Source organism: Hippocampus bargibanti, linkage group LG12 (genome assembly GCF_051943395.1).
Source record: "Hippocampus bargibanti isolate YZ-2025 linkage group LG12, ASM5194339v1, whole genome shotgun sequence".
Classification (NCBI taxonomy): domain Eukaryota; kingdom Metazoa; phylum Chordata; class Actinopteri; order Syngnathiformes; family Syngnathidae; genus Hippocampus; species Hippocampus bargibanti.
In genome coordinates, this window is record NC_142745.1 from 8287851 (window position 1) to 8310501 (window position 22651).

Here is a 22651-nt window from a genome sequence, read left to right on the forward strand (position 1 = left end):
TATATCGATATTCAAGGGAGTCCGAAAAAATATCGATATAACCGGGACTATCGATATATCCGACCCTGTTTGCATGTAATTTTCTCAGTGCGTGCATAGAAATAGTATCGATATAACCGGGACTATCGATATATCCGATATCGATATAACGAGACTTTACTGTACCTTGTGTCAGTACTTGACTGTACACATAAGAGATCTTTTGCTGCTAACTTGAGCCATCTTGAATGTCTTAACTCATTCACTGCCAGACGATGTGCAAAAATAAAATAAATAAAATCCAGTGTTTTGCTTTTCTACTTTCATTTCTTTCATAACTTTGCTGCTGTGAAATGTAAATTTCTCCACTGCGAGACTAATAAAGGCAAATCCAATCCAATCCAAATGTGTCCACACCAGTGCCAGGGTTTTTGTCATTGTCACTTGAATTCCAGGACCCACAGAATATTGAATTTTAGGACTACGTAAACATTCAATGCAGCGTAACAACCCTTAGACTCTTATTTCATCAGAAAAAGAGTTATTTCCTCAATTATATGGGTCTGGAGTTATATGAGCTTGAAATTAGGGCGGCTGTCCAACATACAATGCAATACTAACATATTGGTTTATATGGCGCTTTAACAACACCTGAAACTGGAAAAAAGTGCTAAAATGGAAATGCTGACCCCTTTGTGGAAGGGAAAAATATTGCCAATGGCCATGGCCAGCGCTTTATCGACACCCAAGATGAAAAAAAAAAACCAAAACCTGAACAAATTCAGGAATGGCAGGAATGGTAACATCCAACTTACGACCGGGTTCCGTTCCGACAATACGATCGTAAGTCAAACAAGTCGAAAAGCATTCAATATGGCCGACGTGAGGTTTATTCGACAGAATAGTATACGATGTCAATCTGTTCTTTTTAAAGAATGTTTTTTATTGAATACTATTACATACATAAGCGTTGGTGAAGAAACAGTCATTTTGTTTCCTCATTTTGTGCAATATTCTCTGTTAAGATAAATGAGGCATGCTGAATGTTGAGCGGGTCTGGCAACACAGCCACAACGCTACATATGGTCCTTTGACAGCGATAAAAAATAGTTCTTATACAATGCTGAGAGAAGCGGTTGCTCTCTGTGCTCCGGCAAATAAACATCCTACTTGTTCAATCTAAACAAGAAGAACATCTCTTTATTCTAACAAATGCATCGCAAACACACTGCAGATCTCAACAGCGTTACCGGGCTGCCACTGTAGCGGTCCCAGCCGTAGAATTAAAAAAAAAAAGGGTCCGGCGGTCATGGTCGTAAGTGCGGGCGGTCGTAACTTGCACCGGTCGTAAATCAGATGTTACCTGTATTGAGTTGATTTACTATTTAAAGAGAAATCTTCTGGCAATTTGAACGCTGCTATTTTAAAAATCAGGACATTTCCATTAGTCCCTTTGTTTGCCCAAGACCAATATGGCGGCTCGTCCTATGTGACATCACGTCCACTTCCTCCATTGAAGCTTAGGGGCGAGTGGATGAGGTCTTCGCTGTGCTTTCACAACATTACAATACACTTCACTCAAGTTGGGGTCGTGCATCAAAGGAAAACTGTGAGGAACACAACAATCACAAAAAAAGGGAAAGAAAAAGAAATCTACACAAATTGCCTGTTATAAGTATACGCTTTTAGTCCAATGTGCTGTATACCTAGAAACAAGCCACGTTAATCCACGCAATTTTCACAGAAATTTAAATAGAAAAAAAATAATAAATAAATAAGAAACATAAAATTACTAAACGCATGGTCATCGACCACGACGTTGTATCCCACCGGGCATCAGTCAGTTTTCAACATAAAACATGATTTGAGGAGCCCGCGATGAGAAGAAAGGAGCGTCAGCGCAGAGCGCCGATGCGTATGTCGAAATGTCGTGGCTTGGAATTGAAGCGGATTTATGTGGGACAAGAGATGTGAGACTATTTTCATCAATGGGTGCTTCAGCTTCCTGTTTGCTTTCAACATTTAGCTTGTAGCAGACGTGCACATTCCACCATGACGTCCTTGATCCACTGGTGAAAAGGACGTTTTGCTACTCTCCTCTTTCAGCAGTATTTGTTATTTACTTTTTTTGTTGTTTTTGACTTCAAGATGGCGCCGCGAAAGTGGCTGCCTTTACAGTAGCTCTATATTTGTTTTTTTACTTCTTCCTTTCCTTTCCTCTTTCATCACTTTGCTTCTATGAAATGTAAATTTCTCCACTGCGAGACTAATAAAGGCTAATCCGAATCAATCCAATCCATTATTATATATTCACCCCCCCCAAAAAAACACTGTTACTCTCCATTAATTATCTGACAGTGTCTATCAAAAGTGAGCATTATAACATTACGTATCACGTAATATATAACATGGTACTTTATAGGAATTGTCCATGAATGCCATCAATTGGTTAAATAAGGCACAGTGAAATCCCTGCGGCAGCATCGGATGGCCAACTATGAATCCATCGTCTGACACCGGTGGGATACAATTTACGTGAATATCACATGCAAGTCGGAGGAACTCTGGTGGACAAGGTCAGTAAGGAGGAAGGAGGTTAGATCTCAGCCATCCAATCAGGCGCTCTAAAAAAAACAAACAAAAAATACCAGAGCCGACTCGGCCGGCTCGGCATCCACACTCTCTACGTGGGACACACAAATAGAGCACAAGGTGGTCCCAAACAAGAGGAGGGCGGTGATGGTTTGCGCACATACACAAGCAGTGCGGGAGTAGATGACTCATAACAACACAAGACGGCACACGCGTGTTGTGAGACATTGAGCAAACACCGTCAAGTAGGCTTGACCACGACAGGAAGTCAACGCAACCGACATGCAACGAGACAACAAATATAGAAAGTTGACACAAAACACATGGAAGGGAAGAATAGTCAATATAATTTTTGGGGGTTTTATTATATCCGGTCTGGTGGCCTCAATGCCATGCATGGATTGGTAAACATTCAAGTAAGAGCTTTTAATGATGATATTTTAATGTGATATAAAATCATTCAATTTTTTTTTGTTTTACTTTTGAGACCAACAAAACTTTCACGTATTCATCGCACGCCCCCCAAAAAAACAAACAAAAAAAAAAAACTACAAAATAATTTATTACGCGCTACCAAAAATAATTATTATTCGTATATTAAAATATATTTAAATGCAAATTAATTTCCTTTGATATTTCGGCTCAGGTTTTAAGTACTGTACTGCATCGTCCATGTATGTCCCTTCTCAAAACCCACCTATTTAAAATTGCATTTTCTGTGTCGCTCTCTCTCTCTTGTTTCTATTTATAATTGTATTTTATTTATTGCATTCTATTTGTGATTATATTTAATTTATTATAGTACATATGCTTGTCTGTGACTGTAAAGTGTCCTCGAGAGCTTTGAAAGGCGCTTAAAATGTAATGTATTATTATTATTATTATCGGAATAAAGAGTACAATGACACACTAATAACTCACCTCAATGTATATTTTACATTTGTGCAATTTTGAAATGATTGTATCCGAAACTGTTGAAATATAATTTAAAAAAAATGTGTATCAGATTTAGATTATTTAAATCAATTACTACCCCCCCCCAAAAAAAAAACAACAACAGTGGTATTAGATTTTAGAAATATATTTTATAAATACCTCTCACAATTTAAGAATTATTTTTTTACAATTTTTGAATTGTAAAAAATAAATGTATTATATTATATATATATATATATTATATAAAATATGTATTATATTAACCCATTTACTCCGAACGTGCTCATATGAACACATATAAATTAATGTTCAAATGCATTAATGTTGTTTCTTGCCACATTAATTATTTGTAATTATATATATGAATTATATTATTGTTAGTTATATACACTGTTCGAACCTATTTGATACTCTGTTTTGATTTTTTTAAAGTGAATTTATCTGTGTTCATATAAACACACTCGGCATAAATGGTTTAACTAATGAAAGCATTGAACAGTGAAATCTATAAATTATGTTAAGTTCAATAAATTAATTTAAAATAATGCCCATCCGTCAAGTTTTAGATCCTACTTCATATAAATCCCGCGTGTTTATTGACAATATGAAATCATGTGACAAGATGTCTTGACATGTAATCGATGGAGTGTTCCAAAACAGCAGGAGGTTGAAATTGCCAATTGTCGCCGTGGCCGCTGACGATATCCTGTATGTGTCTGTAACCATGGCGACATGACACTCAATTACACGACAAGATGAAGCAACAGAACGGGGATGAATACATTTTATAGTCGCTTCGCATTTACTCTAAAATTGAGAAAATAGGAATAAGAGTAAGTGAAAAGAGTGTGTTCGTGTGTTTCTCGGTCATTACAAAGGAAGCCATTTTAGCTAGTTGAGTAACATCAAATAGTTCATTTCCAACTGTGGATTAATCAGAGTAATGCTAATGCTTTTAGCATGTTAGCATTATCATTTTTTTAATTGTCATCAATTGACAAAAGTCAGAATTCCTGTCACAAAACACAATGAAACAGTTGTTCCTTAACCGGTAACGTTGGAAGAATCATCTCAATGCTAACATTTTGAGCATGTTAGCAATTTCCTCTTTTTTTTGCCTCCTATTAAAAAACAGGAACTAAAACCACAACCTCTGAATGAAGCAAACTTCTGTGGCTCATATTTGAATGTTTACCATCAGTGGAATCAGTTTGAGTTAGCATCAAACGGTTCGGATGCTGGAGGTGAAGGTTAGCGGTCGAGTGGCGGTGGGGGATTGTCGTTTTTTTACGGCAATATGAGCAGAGGGAGACAAACTCACAACCTGAAATGTCACGCCGTGGGTATCACCCTTAGTCCCGCGCTCCTAGCACTCTGAGGAAACAGACAACACATCGACCAATGAGAGGACATTACACCCGAGCATGGGAGGAGATTTGAAATCCAGCGTGAATAGCAACAAGACAGAAATACGCAAACAAAAAAGCAAAAACGAGGCAAAAAAAATATTAAAGAGAACGCTTCAGGGACTCCAACCCCCTCTCATAAGCTCTCTGATTGGTTCTTCAAGTGGAACCTTCAAATTGGATGACTAAAATTATACATTGTATAGCTGTCAACTTTGGCTAATAGCTGCCCTGATAAATGCCCGTATAAAAGTTGTAGTACGCCATACATTTGAAATGATTAAAACAAATGCTGAGAGCTTACCGCGCATGTGCACTTTTGCTCTTTTGCCGAGACAATCGTAGCTATCGGCGGCAGCACTGTCGTTGGCTACCAGCAGTTGAGATGAACTGGATTTGAGCCAAAATGGTCTTTGTAAGATTGCTTCACAATTAAAGTAATAATAATAATTTACAATGTCACTGTAAAATAATGTAATCTGCCATAAAAGTGTAGGGAGAACTGTCCAACTAAAAGACAGCAAAATTACTGTCACATTTCAGTTTGTGACCGACAGGTGGCACTGTTGGGCCACGCCTGCAGTTGCACAGGTGTTGGTCGTTTTAATCAGTGGCAGTTAAAAGGACACCAGGCACGACCATTCCGGGTCGGGTCGTTGTTTGTTTCGCCCCGTCAGGTTTGCTTCGTCTTGTCATGTTGTATTCATGGTTTTGTTTGCTACTTTGGAGGTTTCTGTTCTGATGACTTTGTTGTTTGAGATTTTGCTCCTGGTGACTTCATTTAACAACATTTGTCAAATACACCCTGCTCTTCCTTCTACCCATTAGGGCCTCCCCAAAGCAAAACATATATTCCTTCGTCGAATGAGTCAAACCTGAGTTGACTAACAGCAACTAGCTATTGGATTGGATTTGCCTATTTTTGGGCCTTGTAAATTTAGCAGTTCAAATGACCTTGTCAACCTCATTTGGTTTAGTTTATTAGCTCAGGAGCAGAGTGCTGGCTTTTTGCCCATAATCAACCAAATAATTCAGCACTTCTACTTTTTTCATTCATTTCTTCTTCCTTTCATAACTTTGCTGCTGTGAAATGTAAATTTCTCTACTGCAAGACTAATAAAGGTAAATCCAATCCTATTCTACATTGATTTTGGCTACAATCTGCACTTTTTTGTATGTGTTCAGATTTGGAGGCTCCGCTCATATTTTAGCAAAAAATAAAAAGGGGGGCTGACATCCCTGAAGGTGAGCAGACAAACAAGCGGACCAACAGAGTTCTGACTCACGGCCAGTAGACGGAGCAGCAGCAGCAGCGCTTGTAGGAGAGGAAAGGGCATTGGACAAGGACACATGACTAGGACTAGAAACATTGGTTACATCCTGGTTCTGGCTGGTGGTGGACGATTGGCGTCTCAGAGCTCCCGCCCCCTGAAAGGAGGTGCCGCTCTTGAAGGTGTTGACTACTTCGATCTGCGGGGAGGAAAGAGCGGGACAGGAGAGGACAAATGGCGGCTGGATGTGAGCGCGGCGAGTCCAGCGACCACAACAGAGCACAACATGTCCCGATTGTGAGGTGAGACAAAGGCTGAAGGTCAAGGTGTTGCATCACCTCGGCAAAATGCTTTCTGGCCACTGGATTGGAGATTTCCTGCCTAATTTTCCTGCTAATTTCGGCATCTATCATGATTAGATGTATCGACCAGAAATGTTATTTATTTATTTATTTATGTATTTATTCATGCATTTATGTACTTATTTATTTGACTGTCTGTCTATCTCTCTAGCTAGCTAGATAGCCATCCATCCATCCATCCATCCATCCATCCATCCATCCATCCATCCATCCATCCATCCATTTTTATGCAGCCAATTTTAGGAACCTAAACAGAAAAGGTTTTGGATGCTACAACGGACAAGACAGTTATATAATTTAAGCTTTAAACGACAACCAACATCTTTTTTTTGTTCAATTTCAATTCAGTTATTGTAAGTGGATTTGTATGTACGGGTGTACATTTTGACCTTTTTTTTTTGTTTTTATAATCGACCTGTGTTACCCTTTTAATGTGTTAGCTTCAGCCTGGACCATCAGCGACACACAGAGTGAGATGAAACCATTGAGTACACGACAATCAAACTGTCTTGAATATCACAGTGATCAGGTCTGTAGCGCATAGGGTCCAAGGACCATCTTGAGGGAATGTGGGAGGGGCATCCAGCAGGCCCATCACTTCCAACCCCCGAGTGAAAGCCACGTCTCTGTGAACTTAACTCATCTTGAGAGCAAACATTTTCTGTGATTGCACGATTTTGACTTTGCGGGTGACGTCAAGTATCTTAAATCCACGAGTGAAGCGCCCCCACCTGAGTCTGAATGCGGTTGAGTCCCCTAAACCAGAGGATCTGGCCTCTCCTCAGCTCTCTCTCCGCATGGTCAATTTCTTCATTCTCCTCATTTACGTCCTCCTCGGGGAGTTCATCCTTTTGGCTGAGCTGGCCGGCCCGTCGAAGGAAGCGTAGTTTGCTGTTAGGTATTGTGGCGATCACCTGAGATCAGCAGAGAGGAGGAGGTTTACGTTGCGTACGTACGAGAGAGTGTGTAAATACAATTCATAGAAGTGATGCGATTGATATATTACATCCACAATTTGTAATGTTTTTTTTTAGAATTCAGCACATTTTTTTAAAGATACAGACGCTCCCCAACTGACGAACAAGATACGTTGCGAACGGTCGTTCGTAAGGTGAATTTGTTCGTAAGTTGCTTCAGTGCTATATTTTTTATGGAATGCATGTTTAAGGCGTATATCAGTATGTTTAAGATTTATATAAGTAACCTGAATTGGTTTGTACTGAAAAATAAACATTTAATAAAATATATGCTCTATAAAGATATGTACATGTAAAACCGGAGTGAATACTACATATGTTACTACAAAAATGTTCATATGTACCATTGTTCATAACTTGAATGTTCGTAAGTAGAGGAGCGTCTGTAATATTTTTTAGTGATTCTCGTTTCTCTTCTGCAAGACCTCACGTCAACCCTTTTTTGTTGTTTGTTTTTGCATTACTACATTACGTCACTTTACATATGACACTACCTCACTTTACATACGTCACTACCTCACTTTACATACGTCACTACCGCACTTTACATTCAGAAATTACATGTATTGTCTGTTGTCAATGGTATGTCTTTTTTAGCCACGTTATAAGTGCCTTGCACGCTGGGTCCGAGAGGACATGCATTTAATTTGTGCTGTATGTCATGCATATTAGCATATTTGACAATAAAGCTGACTTTGACTTTGATTCAAACAATTTTTTGACAGATTCGTTAATTACCTGGCCCCACACGAGCTCCCCTAAACCGAGGAAAACGCACCACATCCACTTCTCCAGGTCCAGAGGTTGACAGCTGAACGGCTTTCCTCCAAACTGCACAATTACGATCTAAACAGAGGCGAACAGAAATAAAAATATAAGCACACACAAAAAAAACATGTTTCATATGAGTCCACTTTATGTACAATTCATGTTGTGCCAAATGTGTATTATTATTTTTTTACCTGCACAGCAAATGTGCCAAAAACGATTGAGCAGAAGATGGGGTTCTTAAAAATTCCCTCAAAGACATTCCGCTCGCCGTGTATCTTTCGGGCGTTGATCTCATTAAAGAGCTGCATCATGACGAAGGTGTTGAAGATGATGGTGTAGTGCTCCGAAGGGGGCGCGTGGAGTGGGGCGTTGCGGCCGCTGTCAATGTCGAAAATCTGCTCACCTGTGGAGGAGGAGAATAAACTGCGTCACGTGACAATATGCAAAAAAAATAGATGAGATCGCATAGCATGTCATTATTTACTTTTGGCGCGGTTGTTAATAAATGTCGTATTTTGCAAACATCAGTGCTTGAAATAACGTCTGACCGGAGGCCCGGGGCGTACAACTTTTACGTTGGGCGTACAACTTTCAAAACGTTTCGGCCCGGGTGGCCGACAACTTCATGAAAAAAAAAAGATGTTTTTTTCAAATCAAACGTTTCTTTTATTCAATAAAGCAAAAGCTCCATGCAAATTGCTAAAAGCTATGAGGACTCCTCTTTCTAAGCACCTTTCAAAATTTTCAAGCACACTTTACAGTCACGGTATAGTCCGAAGCACGAAACAGGCTTCTGTATGCAAATTGCCAAACGAACGTCCGTTTAGGAAATTTGCATACTCGGCACGGCAGCCAATCGGAAGCCTGCTTCGGACTATACCATGACTGTAAAGTGTACTTGAAAGTTTTGAAAGGCGCTTAGTAAGGGGAGTCCACGTAGCTTTTAGCAGAGAACGCAACGCAAATATTGCATTGTGCACCATGACGACAAACGGCAACTGGATCAAAATTTTCAGCAAGAGATATTTACCATACATTAAGCAAGGGAGCATTGGTGGTAGGTACTTCCTTAATGTAAAAAAATCCTTTATACTTCGCAACAATGTTTTATTTTTTTTTGCGATTAGTCATCTTATTGTGTTTCAAGTTGTGAAAAATGGGGCTGGCAATTTCATGGCCGGGCAGGCAACTTTTCAGAGTTGTCTGCCCTGGTGTCCGCTAACTTTTTGTCATGCGTTTCAGACACTGCAAACATCTATTATTGTTTTGTTTTCCAATTAATCACAAAGCAAAATTATGTTAGCACCATTTGTGAAAATCACAACTGCGTTGCACAGCGTCCATCAGCCACTGCCCCATGTATACTACAATCTTTTCCTCATTGCATTCCCCGCTTTCCAAACCCGCTGCTATGTTTGGAACTTAATTGCATGTTGCAACGCAACAATGAGCCAATTTTACACGGCTGTCGTTCAATGTGAAAAGGTCTCAAGTCCATACCGATGAAAAGGAGGAGAAAAATGATGATGAGCTGATAGACGCCGTGTCCCAGAATGTTTTTGGTCATGGTGCTGGAGATGAGAGGCTTGTTGCGTCCGTACGGCTTCCGCCTGAGCAGGGACTCCGTGGGCGGCTCGGTGGCCAAGGCCAGCGAGGCGAACGTGTCCATGATCAGGTTGACCCAAAGCATCTGCACGGCTTTCAGCGGGGAGTCCTGAGTAACGCAAGATGCACTTGAAACAGTCCATACGAACATATTCCCAATCATGCTGTCTCATATTTTTTACAAGGTTATTTTTATGCCGTCTAAAGTCTAAATGATATTATTTGAGTTTATGGAGCTGGTTATGATATATTTTTTCTGCTTTTGAATAATTGTTTTATTTTTAATGAAAATAAAGTTTATTATTTTGGAGGAAATAAATTAATAATCTTGTAAATTTAATTTGGGGAAAATAAGAGGATTGGGGCCAATAAAGAAAAAAAACAAGTTTGGCAATAATTTTACTTTATTAAAGTCAGGATTCTGAGATGAAAATGATAATCTTGACAACTTTATTTTTGATCTTAGTTGGCCCTAATCCTCTCCCCTAGTGGATAATAATAATAATAATAATAATAATAATAATAATAATAATAATAATAATAATATCAATGATCTTCTTTTCCTTTTGGCTTTTCCCTTCAAGGGGTCACCACAGCAAATCAGTGTCCTCCATCTTTAGAGGTTTGATCCGCATGTTTGTTTTGGCCAAGCTTTTACGTCGGATGCCCTTCCTGACACAACCCTCTATTTATCCGGGCTTGGGACCGGCACAATAAGACTTATGGCCCTTTTAATAATAATAATAATAATAATAATAATAATAATAATAATAATAATAATAATAGCTCTATCTCTTGTTTCTATTTGTAATTATATTTTATTTATTATTGTATCTGTTTTTCTTTTTATGCTTGTCTGTGACTGTAAAGTGTCCTTGAGAACATTGAAAGCGGCTTGAAAATAAAATGTATTATTATTGTTAATTATAATAATCATAATAATAATCATCATAATATCACAATAATCATAATAATCATAATAATAATATATTTTATGTATTTAATTTTTCAAAATCATTAAGGACACTACAGAGGATAAGTTTTTCAGATTTTTTTTAAATGAAAGTTGAGGGCTGAAAAATCATAGGTTTTTGCGCAGATGCAGCGTCTATGAAAAATGAAACACATATTTTAAAGGTAACAAGTTAGAACATACTGATTATTAGTCAATTATTTGTCATAAGCTAATGTGTAATAAAGTAGATTGTTTGAAGTCTGGAGGAGAAAAAGTCATCCCACAAGATATTTATTATTATTATTTTTTTTTTTTCAGAATAACTTTTTGCTTTTTAAACCTTTGACATACAATGTTTTGGAGTGTGGTGGAGGGTTTTTTCCTCAAGAATATAGTTGCACTTAAAAAACAGATATGGAAATTACGTTGTGGAACTGCACTATTGCAATCGTGAGAAGTTTTGCTAAGCTACATCAATCATGCAAGGCAATCATGCGAGACCGTCTCGGCTCATCCGTCCGTACCTGTGTGATGCAGGCGCCCGTGAACGCTACGATGACGGCGACAACGTTGACCGTCAGTTGAAACTGCAAGAACTTGGAAATGCTGTCGTAGACGTTACGGCCCCACATCACCGCCTTGACGATGCTGCTGAAGTTGTCGTCGGTTAGGATGATGTCGGATGCTTCCTTGGCCACGTCAGTACCGGCGATGCCCTTTGGAAGCAGTGTAGAAATAACCTTTTAACATTTACATTTATGACAGAGATGTACGAACTACTAAGGAATTGTATTCTGTTTTCCATTTTTTCCTCCTCCGCAGATAATAAATGGACATAGTTTCAGCAGCCCAAAAAAAAAAACAAGAAAAAAAATAAAGAAGGAATACAGCAAAATATAATAATGTACCTTATAAAAACAAATACCATAGTAATCCTACAATTAAAGAAATGATATTTTAAAAAACTCAGTTTTGCGTATGTTCTCTTTCAACTTCTGCTATGTGCAATTTGGCCACCGGGGGCAGCATTATACCGTCATGCAGACAAACATGAAGATGAGTTTCACAACTACAGTATACTGTAAATTATATATATATATTCAAACATTGGTTTCACACACATACATGTACACTTACACAAATCGGTTTTGCGTTCCGTTTTGATTTGTCAACATATCATTTTCAACATTGCTATAAAGATTGCCCTTGTACAACAGAAATAGGGCCACACTATGTCAAATGAAAACTGTGATGAAGAAGATCAAAACATTCCATATATATCAACGTGGCATCTTTCCTATAATTCCTGTATGTGACCCACTGAGGAAAAATGTACACGCAACTGACTTCTGACTTCATTTGTGGTCACTTTATATATGCGCATGAAAAAGTGGGTCACCTCTCTCAAACTGCTGGGTTCGTCATTGCACAGCTGAATGACACATTTTTGTCCATAACACGAGAGATGAGCTGAATTGCGCTTGCAAATTAAATGTATTATTATTATTATTATTATTATTATTATTATTATTATTATTATTATTATTATTATTATTATTATTATTATTATAAATGAGAGGAGAATCACTCCAAACACAATCTGCTGCAGTGCGTGAGTGTGTCCCATTGCCCTCCACCAGGGGGAGCTCATTATCTTTCCAACCGCAACCCCTGCATACTGCAGAGGTGATAGACGAAACATCTGCAAATGTGGCGTGAGTGAGATCTATCTCTTGGAGGTGAATACTTTTGGTTACCATGGCAAAGCCGACATCAGCCTTCTTCAGGGCGGGCCCATCGTTCGTCCCGTCGCCTGTCACTGCCACCACCTGTCGCTGTTCCACCATGGTGCTGTCAATAATGCCTGTCGCAGACAAAACAACAAGTTTCTTTGCAATATATCCCCTTTTGTTGGATTTAAGTACGTGTTTTACAGTCATTGCAGAGCAGCGAGAACTCACAGGCATAAAGAAATAATTCTTATAAATAGGGTTGGTTTTGGTAGCAATTCCTGTGACAAGAAAACTGCGATGATGCTCATCGCTTTTTTTCTATTTAATTAAGACAAAGCTGTGAAAATGTATAAATATAAATGTTGGTTGGCTCTGAAATTGAAAAGTGGGATGTAACTTATTTTTGTGAAAAAAAATCTGTACCATTACAATAATAAAGTCGGATAAATGGGATAAATGAACTCATAACTTTAACTCATTAACTGCCAGATGTGCAAAAACGTGTCCACTCCACAGTGCCAGGGTTTTTGTCATTGTCACTCGAATTCCAGGACCTACAGAATATTGAGTTTTAGGACTACATAAACATTCAATGCAGCGTTAGAAACCTTAAACTCTCTTCTTCCATCAGAAAAAAAGAATTAATTCCTAAATTATATAGCTCTGGAGTTATATTTGCACGAAATGAAGGTGGCTGTTCAAAATACAATGCAACACATATTGGTTTTTATAGGGCTTTAACATCAGCCGAAGCTGGAAAAAAGCACTCACATGGAAAAAAGGGAAATGCTGCTCCCTTGTGGACAAGAAAAACATTGCCAAAGGCCATGGCAAGTGCTTTATCGGCACCCAAGCATGAAAAAACTAAATCCGAACACATTCAGGAATGGTGTTCTATGTCATATTTTCAATTTCCGAATAAATTCGTCAATGGCAGTGAATGAGTTAAATAGTGCTGTATTGTGTGCCAATGAAACAGCATGGTCAGCAAGCACGACGGCAATTTTTTTTCTTTGACTTAAGAGGTGTTTTAGAATTAATGCAAAGCAATGAAAATTTATGAGTATAAAATAAACTTTTTTTCTTGATTGTCATTTCTGTGCCAAGGTAAAAAAAAAACACATGATGGGAATTACTTTAGTGAACTATTTTATTTTCATTCATTTTAAGCGTTTTTTAAAATCACTGAAGAGCAAAATGAAGAAGCTTTTTTTTCCCGCCGTGTACGATTAAAATTGTTCCAAGAAAAAAAACATGGTGTACATGGCTGCTGCATCTGTCCCTTATTCGCCCTCAGCCCGTGAATTCCGCCTAGCTGCAAGTGACGCAAATAAAGACAAAAGAAAACGTATTTACCTTTAACCAGTGTGTGTTTGTCCGTCGGCGAGGATCTGGCCAGGACACGCAATTTAGGCCAAACCTTATCAATACGCTCCTGCTCCACCTGAACACAAGAGGGGAGGATGATGTCTTGTTTTCTCACGATCAACTGTAGCTACCAAGAGTTTTGAAAGGTGCTTATAAATGAAATGTATTATTATTATTATTATTATTATTATTATTATTATTATTATTATTATCTATATATTCGCTAGCTAGCTAGCTTGCTCTCTACAGTATTTGAGTTACTTCCGGGTTGATTGAACGCTGGTGCTGCTCACCCACAGAAAAACTTGAAATATATTATTATTATTATTATTATTATTATTATTATTATTATTGTTATTATTATTATTATTATTATCACACTTTGACAATAGCATACCTCCCCTTTTTCATTGCGGATCCTCCTGTTGAACTCTTTGCCGTCGATGCAGAGGAAGTCCTCTCCAGGATGGATGATGCCACATTTGATAGCAATGGCTCTTGCTGTGTTGATGTTGTCTCCGGTTACCATGCGCACGGTAATGCCCGCACGCTGGCACTTCTGTATGGCGTCTGGCACCTATAGAAATGTACAAACAATAGAAATGTCATTTATTTTTTACATGGTCGCAATTTGTTTGTAATACAAGGACATTTTATGTTTGTCTTGAACAGTAATGATCATAGGCCAAAATCAACATCGCCCTTTTGCGTGATATTCAGAGAGGGAATCCGAACACATTATTTGTTGTTGTTTTGCCTTCAAGGTGGCGCCGCGAGAGTGGCTGCGTTGATAGCAGCTCCTGTATTTTGTTTTTATACTTCTTCCTTTCTTTTCGTCTTACTTGCATTACTTTGCTGCTCTGAAATGTACATTAAAATAAATCTAATTCCAATGAAATTGAGATGCTGTGCAAATTAAATGCAAAAATAGGATGTAATGATTTGAAAATTCCATCCAAGTTGTATTCAATTGAAAACGCTACAAAAACTATATATTTCATGTTCAAACTTATGAATGATATTATTATTTTGCTAATATTCACTTATTTTAAATTTTTATTTGTAATAGGACAACAAAAGATCGGGAAAGAGGAGGGCTGTTAAATTAATCTATTGATGTTTTTTCAAATTTTTTGAAGGTATTGAATGTTTTTGCAAAGAAAAAAAAACGGACCTAAGGACCCCTTGAAAAGACGAGATTGGACCCTTGGCGGTGGCGTAGCAATGGAAAAAATAATAAACAAACCAACAAAAAACACCTGTTTTGAACATTCTACAGGCGAACAGGTTAATTTGAAAAATGTGGGTGTCATCATTGGTACAACACAACAAATAAAGAACAATAATTTCACAATAAACAATTGCAAATAATGAAATGATTCCATCATCCACCGTCCAACATATCATCAAAGATTCGAAGAATCCTGTGAAATCTCGGAATATAAACAGCAAGACCAAAATTTGACTTAAATTTGACATTTGATCTCTCGTGTGGTATTGATTAAAAACGGGCAACATTCATGTTATCACGTGGGCTCAGGAATGCTGCCAGGCATCGCCAAAGCTATATATAAACAACACCCAGAAATTCCGCCATCTTTCCACGGTCTCAGCTTATCTGACATCGACTCATCCCAAAGTGGAAAAGTGTGCTGTGGTCTGACCAGCCCACAATTGAAATTATTTTTGGAAATCATGAATATCTTAAGAGGAAAATGACTATTCAGATTATCATCAGTACACAATTCAAAAGCAAGACTTGACTGACATGCCATCAGTCCAGACCTGTCTGCATTGAAGATGTGGGGCATATTATGACGAAATATAACAATATAATAGGACAATCCTAAATGGTGAGCAACTGAAGGTGTACGTCAAGCAAGAATTGAAAGAATTTCACCTCCAAGGCTTCAACGTTACTCTTCCCAATTGCTTATTGAGTGCTCTTAAAGGACAACCGACGTCTCCGGACAAGTTGTGTCCATAATTTGTAAAATGGCTTCAAATGACTTCTACTGAGCGTATTTCACAAAGATCCCACCGCATATAGCTATATTTTATGTTTTAAGACTCGCGCTGAACATTCAGGAAGTCTTGTTTTTCAGTTGGTGACGAGTCCGTACGTGACGTCACTAAAGGACCGCCCTTTATCGTAAAAAAAAAGACGCATTGTAGCGGTCCTTCCATCACGTCAATGTATTTTGCTGTACTTGTTTGGTCTGGGGACCTCGTGTTGCACCCAAAAGGCACCAGAAGGCCAGAAGAGGGCGTCCAAGCGCCATATAAGGAATTTATCAGGCTGTGGAAACGGAGGTGGCCACAGGAGGTCGCCATTTTGTGCCTCTTTTTTTTGGGTGAGAGATTTTCCCCCAATGTTGCCTCAAAATGGCACAAATAAATTCTTTAAGGTGGTGTAACATAGTGAAGGTGATGTAACATAGAAGGTGATGTAACATAGTGGCAAACATGCCCGTGTTCCACGTTTTAAGTGACATGTTGCAGGAAACATTTTTGTGGGATGTCCATGACAATATTCTCATATTTTCACAGGAAACACGGGTCTATTGGAATGCGAATGAGGACCCACCATGCATTTCTTGTTTATTATACTTGGATGATCCCCCATGGGGAAATTCTCCTCACGTAACAGACCAGAACCATCCATACATAATCGGAACCTGTTTTTCTCATGGGGGTGCCCCATTGTCATAAGTATGAGTACATTGAGCACAATAGTTGGTGCAGTGGAGCTCTCCGCTGACCGTGTGTGATCATGTGATGTTGAATAGCATGGTGGATCCGCTGGGAGATATTATGTATGGCGAGCGATGCACGCGAGAAGCCAGCATGTCCTCTTCTCTGGCAAAGGTCAGTGTGGGCGAGCCGCGCTCTCCAAACCCACACATGTACAAACACAGAGGCGGACCAATGCATATGTTCGACTCCGGAGTCACTTGGGTATAATCCACATACAGAATGTTTTATTGGTTTTTATTTTTTTCCCTTTCTTCAAAGGCGAAACTCCAAATCCAAATGGAGAGAAAAATCACCAAAACGACCAAAAGGAATTAAGAATTGCATGCAATCTTGACTGGGTGCAGTGAAAAGGTTTGAATTTCAGCATCATTATTTGTACACCGGCACAGCTATGAGTAACTTACTGTGTTTTGTCGTTCACACACCAGCATAAATCAAACTTGAAATTCCATGATGCTTGCTAAAGTCTGAACCAAAATTTCAAATTGTCCCATGTAAACCAGAACTACATTCATTATGTTTGACTTTAGATTTGAAAACTCGTTCATTAATTTGTTGTGCGCTCAATATGTAAAATGTGGAGGGGATTAAACATTCTAATGGCTTCCCCAAATTCATAACAGCCACCGAGAGGAAACCGTAACTACAATGTGGCTCCCGGCAAAAAATCCTTGCACAATGTCACCTGAATGAGCCAGTGACTGAGCCATATTGCCGGAGCAAAACAGATGATCCAGACCGGCACCCAAATGTAACTGGTTGACCCTTAAAGGACAACCGACGTCTCCGGACAAGTTGTGTCCATAATTTGTAAAATGGCTTCAAATGACTTCTACTGAGCGCATTTTACAAAGATTCCACCGCATATAACTATATTTTACGTTTTAAGACTCACGCTGAATATTCCGGAAGTCTTGTTTTTGAGTTGGTGACGAGTCCTCACCCTACGTCACTGAAGGAACGCCCCTGACTGAGAAAGGACATACCTTGCATCATCCCCATTGCATTTTGCGGTACATTGTTTGGTCTGAAAACTTCGTGTTGATCCGTGTTGATGGCAAAATTAGAAGGAAAATACATAAATACCGCAATGGTGAATTGTTGTATGTTACAACAAGACAACTATTTGATATTCGTTGACAAAAATTCCAAGCTGAATAACAAACCAATTTCCAACGGAGCTCTGCCGCCATCTTCTGCATTTTCTGTGACACTACACATCAGTCTTGATCCGTCAAAATGACCCTGAAGACCTTCTTTAATCGATTGCAAACATTTATACTTTCCTCTTCAGAACTATTTGAATCATATTCATAACTGGATGTGTAACAAGAAAGCATCTTCTCCGAATCTGAAGCCATTGTTTTGATTCTCGAGAAAGGCAAGACGTCTTGGCGTGACGTCACGAACTGGGGGTGGGGCTTTCTGAAAATGCCCAATTCGCAGCTCAATTTTTTGTAGATTTTGGACACTTGAAGTCATTTTTATTGGTGTTTTGCATTTGACTAAAAATATCAGCCTGCGTGTTTTGGGTATTTTAGATGCTATAAAACGTTTTTCAGATGTCAGTTAGGAAAAAGTGATATCGGTTGTCCTTTAAGTTTATAAATAGTGTTAAGTGGAACACATTTAAATGAAATATTGTGCTTAAACTATCTTCGATGAAAGCAATTTTTTTCTCATAGTGCAAAACATCCGACATCCGGTTTCTCGAAATAGTCATCTTTGGAAAACTGTGGAAATGGTGCTTGATTATGTAACACCTTTGAAAAATGCTGCAAATGCAAATGCTGCAAATGCAAATCCTGCAAAGGATGCTCTGTCTTAAAATTACCACAAGAACGTCCTTCGGAGAATCTCAATTGCCCAGCGCATCCATTTCAAAAGAGTCACAAGAGCAAGATTTCTCATTTTGATGTTTGTGCTGACATTTTTTCGTCTGTTTTCTCACAGCTGACTTGAGAACATCGCATCCGTACACCCAGCTCATCTTTTTCTTCGGAATTGTATAATTCCTTTTTATTTCCGAGAAGGCAAGCAACCCTGATGATAACAGCTTCAAAGGAGGATGCGAGTCAACGGCGTCAAAGGATGGCGCGAGTGAAATGTAACCATAGTAACTGAAATACAACAGTACAGTAACTAGTGTAAAAGGGAGGCTGGCAAATGAATAATAATAATAATAATAATAATAATAATAATAATAATAATAATAATAATAATAATAATAATACATGAATATATCAGTTGATTATTCAAATAATAATTAGGTGTAGCCATGAAAAAAAAAGTTAACTTTAAATGTTTTCATGTTTGTTTGTTTTTCTATGGTAAACAGCCAAAAATATGTATTTAAATTCTAAACCCTTGCCTTAGTTTGAGCATCACCTTAGACCACGCCGAGCCGAACAACAATAACTTGATCCAGTATCTTGCCATTAATGCATCCCAACCTGAACCCACCTCTGGTCTGACGGGGTCTTCGATCCCGACGACGCAAATCGCAGTTAGGTCACTGAGGATATTGTTTTCTTCATCCCAGTCAGGCTCGGGGTCACTGGGAAAATCGCGGTACGCCACACAGATGGTCCTCAGGCCGTCGCAGGCCATCGGCTCGATCACCTTCTTTACCATCTCGTCCTTATCCCGTGGACGGAAAACCCGCGGCTCGCCCACTTCGCTTAGAATGTGGTTGCATCTGTGGGAGAGAAGAAAGAAGAATCTGAATCCATCATGGTCTATCAGTAACGGTTATATATACGGTTATATATAATTATAAGTGTCTTTCAAAACTCTAAAGGTCACTTGACAGGATATTTTTTTTATGTGGGTGAGCAGCGACAGTCACATGCGCCAGCGTTCACTCAACCCAGAATAACTCAAATCGATAGAAAGAGATAGAAACAGCTAGCTAATAGATAGCTTGCCAGACATAGCTAATAGATAGCCAACGAGATAGCCGGCTAGCTAGCTAGATAGCTAATAGACAGCAAATAGATAGCTAGCTAGGTATCCAGCTAGATACTGTTGCTAGCAAGATAGCTAGATAGCCAGATAAATAAAAAGAAGTGAAGAGAGGAAACTTTTCACAAACGCATGACATGAGACAATATTTTTGTAAGTACAAGAAAGAAATGGATGAAACGTATTTGCGAGAAAAGTTTGTAAATCGAGATGCGTTTTCCATGTAAATGTCCTAATCTGTTCCAAGGCCACCCAAGATTCAGCCGTACATGTTTCCTAAAGCATAAGAATGCATCAAAATATGTAACACGTGCATACTCCAATTAGATTATTGCACAATCACGGCATATTATAATAAAAAAACAAAGAATAAAGCATAGAATGAAAATTACGGTCATTTAACTTTTAACTCATTTACTGCCATTTCTGAATTTTTGCGGGAATTGAAAATATGACGTGGAGCACCATTCCCGAATTTGTTTAGGTTTTGTTTTTGTTTAGTTTTTTTTTGCCGATAATGCGCTCGTCAAACCTCTGCCAATGTTTTTTTCTATTCCACGAGGGGGCAGCATTTGCCTTTTGTACAGCCGCCCCCATTTCAAGGTCAGATAACTCCACATAACTTAGGAATGAACTGTTTTTTTCTGATGAAATAAGAGAGTCAAGGTTTTTTACGCTGACTTGAATGCTTACGTAGTCCTAAAATTCAATATTCTGTGGGTCCTGCAATTAGAGTAACATGACAAAAACCCTGGCACTGGAGTGGACACATTTTCTGCACATCGTCTGGCAGTGAATGAGTTAATTGTACATATACCCCAATTGGTCACAAAATATGTGGCTCCACCAAATATCTTTTGCTTCACAGTAATTTTGTTATCACAAACACTGGTTCATATAAAATGTGATGACCACTGTGGGCAGATTTGTTATAAACCAACAGCTGCTCTATATCAGCCCCCGTTTATCCCATCTGCAGTTAAGTAAATAATCTTACTTTTTGAGGACAATCTCGGACGCTCCCTTGCTGTACATGCGGAAGCTCCCGTCGGGCAGTTTGACGACGGTGCTCATGGACTTCCGCACTGAGTTGAAGGTGTACACTTTGTATAGCTTCTCTTCTGGGATCTGATTCCTGATCGGCTGGTAATCTCGCTTCAGGTCCAGCACCAATCCCAGCAGGCCGCACTCTGTCTTGTTGCCCACCTGTTTCGGCAGACCGCCTTCCTTATCTGGGGGCTGCGGAGACGCAGAGGAAAGCTTTTGAGTGCTTGTGAGATAAAATCAAACACGCCGATTTTTTCTTTTCCCTTCATCTTGAGCAGGAAGTCCAGCTTCTCTATTGTCACACTGAATCCATGTTGCTTTATGTAAACATCATTTAGAGTCTCAAATTAACCTCCAAATGGCTAAAATACAATGGCAGATACAAATAAATACATTCATAAGCAACACATCCTGTCTTTCTTTGTTTTTAATAGATGCTCCCTTTCAGTCAGCGCCAAAGTACAAATCTCATTAACGTCAACATGGCGCACACTTAACTTTCGCTTTAAAAGACAACCGACGTCCCCGGACAAGTTGTGTATCCGTATTTTACGTTTTAAGACTCGCGCTGAACATTCAGGAAGTCTTGTTTTTGAGTTGGTGACGAGTCCTCACGTGACGTCAGAAAAGGACCGCCTGCTGACCGTGAAAAGGACGCATTGTCCTAGGACAATGCGACTTCCATCACGTCAATGTATTTTGCTGTAGTTGCTTGGTCTGGGGAGCTCGTGTTGCACCCAAAAGCCACCAGAGGGCGTCCAAGCGCCATTTAAGAATTTATCAGCCTGTGGAAACGGAGGTGGGCACAGGATGTCGCCATTTTGTGCCTCTTTTTTTTGTGAGAGATTTCCCCCCAATGTTGCCTTAAAATGGCCCAAATAAATTCTTTAATTGATTGCAAACATGTATGCTTTGCTCTTCAGAGCTATTTGAATCATATTCATCACTGGATGTGTAACAAGAAAGCATATTCTCCGAATCTGAAGCCATTGTTTTGATTCACAAGCAATGCAAGACGTCCTGGCGTGACGTCACAAAATTGGGGCGGGACTTTCTGAAAATGCCCAATTCGCAGCTCATTTTTTTGCAGATTTTTATTGGTGTTTTGCCTTTGACTAAAAATATCGTACTGCGTATTTTGGGTAGTTTAGATGCTATAAAACGTTTTTCTGGTGTCAGTTAAAAAACAAAAAAGTGACGTCGGTTGTCCTTTAAAGCAAGCCGCTTGACACATTTGCTCGTCTTGAGATTACATTAGGATAGCGAGCGACGCTGTCAGTCACACTCATTTATCATCAAGACATTCTTTAAATTCTCCTCCTGTTTTTCTTCTGTACTGCAAAAGCGCTCCAGGGTCAATAAAACTCGCCTCAGGTGTTTAACCATAAAGACGAAATAAATAAATGTAAAATCAAAGGCTGGAGGCTGACAGAAACAAAAAAAATCATTAAGCAATGCTGGCTGCACTGGCAAAACAAAATGACATTGAGGAAGTCCAATTAGTAATTTGGGAAAAGGGCAATAAACAGAAGAAGCGCTAAATTACAAAGTGCACTGCTTATAAAAAGGATTAAATCCAACCTTCACCTTCTTCTCTTCTGCATCATCCCTGTTCCACACAGCAGCCGGAATGGATGAGGATAATTGTTCTATCCTTCTATTTATATAGCAAAGCCACGAGAAGCGTCTCTCTAAAGCCATTATTACCATTTAGGAGCCCACCTTCATTTTATTCACTTGCTTACCTTGCCACACGACTAAACATGAATCGGTTTGGGGACAAAAGAGATTGGATTTTTAATACTGCAAACACTTTAAATGATTTTGTTCTCTCAGCTGGAGTCCTTTGGCTGGCGGCAGCTATTGGGAGACAGCCATGTAAACATGGCCGCGGCAAAATAAATCAACATTCATTCTTTTCTTTCTTC

General features: G+C 38.9%; 1 protein-coding gene across 9 annotated transcripts in view; it reads right to left on the reverse strand.

Annotated features, from left to right (window-relative positions):
- atp2b2 (ATPase plasma membrane Ca2+ transporting 2) overlaps nucleotides 1-22651 on the reverse strand; it is a 92369-nt gene that overhangs the window by 3604 nt on the left and 66114 nt on the right. For 6 of the 9 annotated variants that reach the window (XM_089011283.1, XM_089011286.1, XM_089011285.1 and 3 more), the window contains 10 exons: nucleotides 20674-20915; nucleotides 19176-19410; nucleotides 14353-14532; nucleotides 13944-14031; nucleotides 12612-12718; nucleotides 11379-11570; nucleotides 9795-10008; nucleotides 8486-8697; nucleotides 8262-8369; nucleotides 7278-7460 (listed from right to left, as the gene is read on the reverse strand). In XM_089011283.1, coding sequence (XP_088867409.1) covers nucleotides 7278-7460; nucleotides 8262-8369; nucleotides 8486-8697; nucleotides 9795-10008; nucleotides 11379-11570; nucleotides 12612-12718; nucleotides 13944-14031; nucleotides 14353-14532; nucleotides 19176-19410; nucleotides 20674-20915 — 1761 coding nt within the window. Of the gene's footprint in view, nucleotides 1-4831; nucleotides 4882-6199; nucleotides 6384-7277; nucleotides 7461-8261; nucleotides 8370-8485; nucleotides 8698-9794; nucleotides 10009-11378; nucleotides 11571-12611; nucleotides 12719-13943; nucleotides 14032-14352; nucleotides 14533-19175; nucleotides 19411-20673; nucleotides 20916-22651 lie in introns of all 9 variants that reach the window. The other 3 variants (XM_089011290.1, XM_089011288.1, XM_089011291.1) reach the window with 3 other exon arrangements.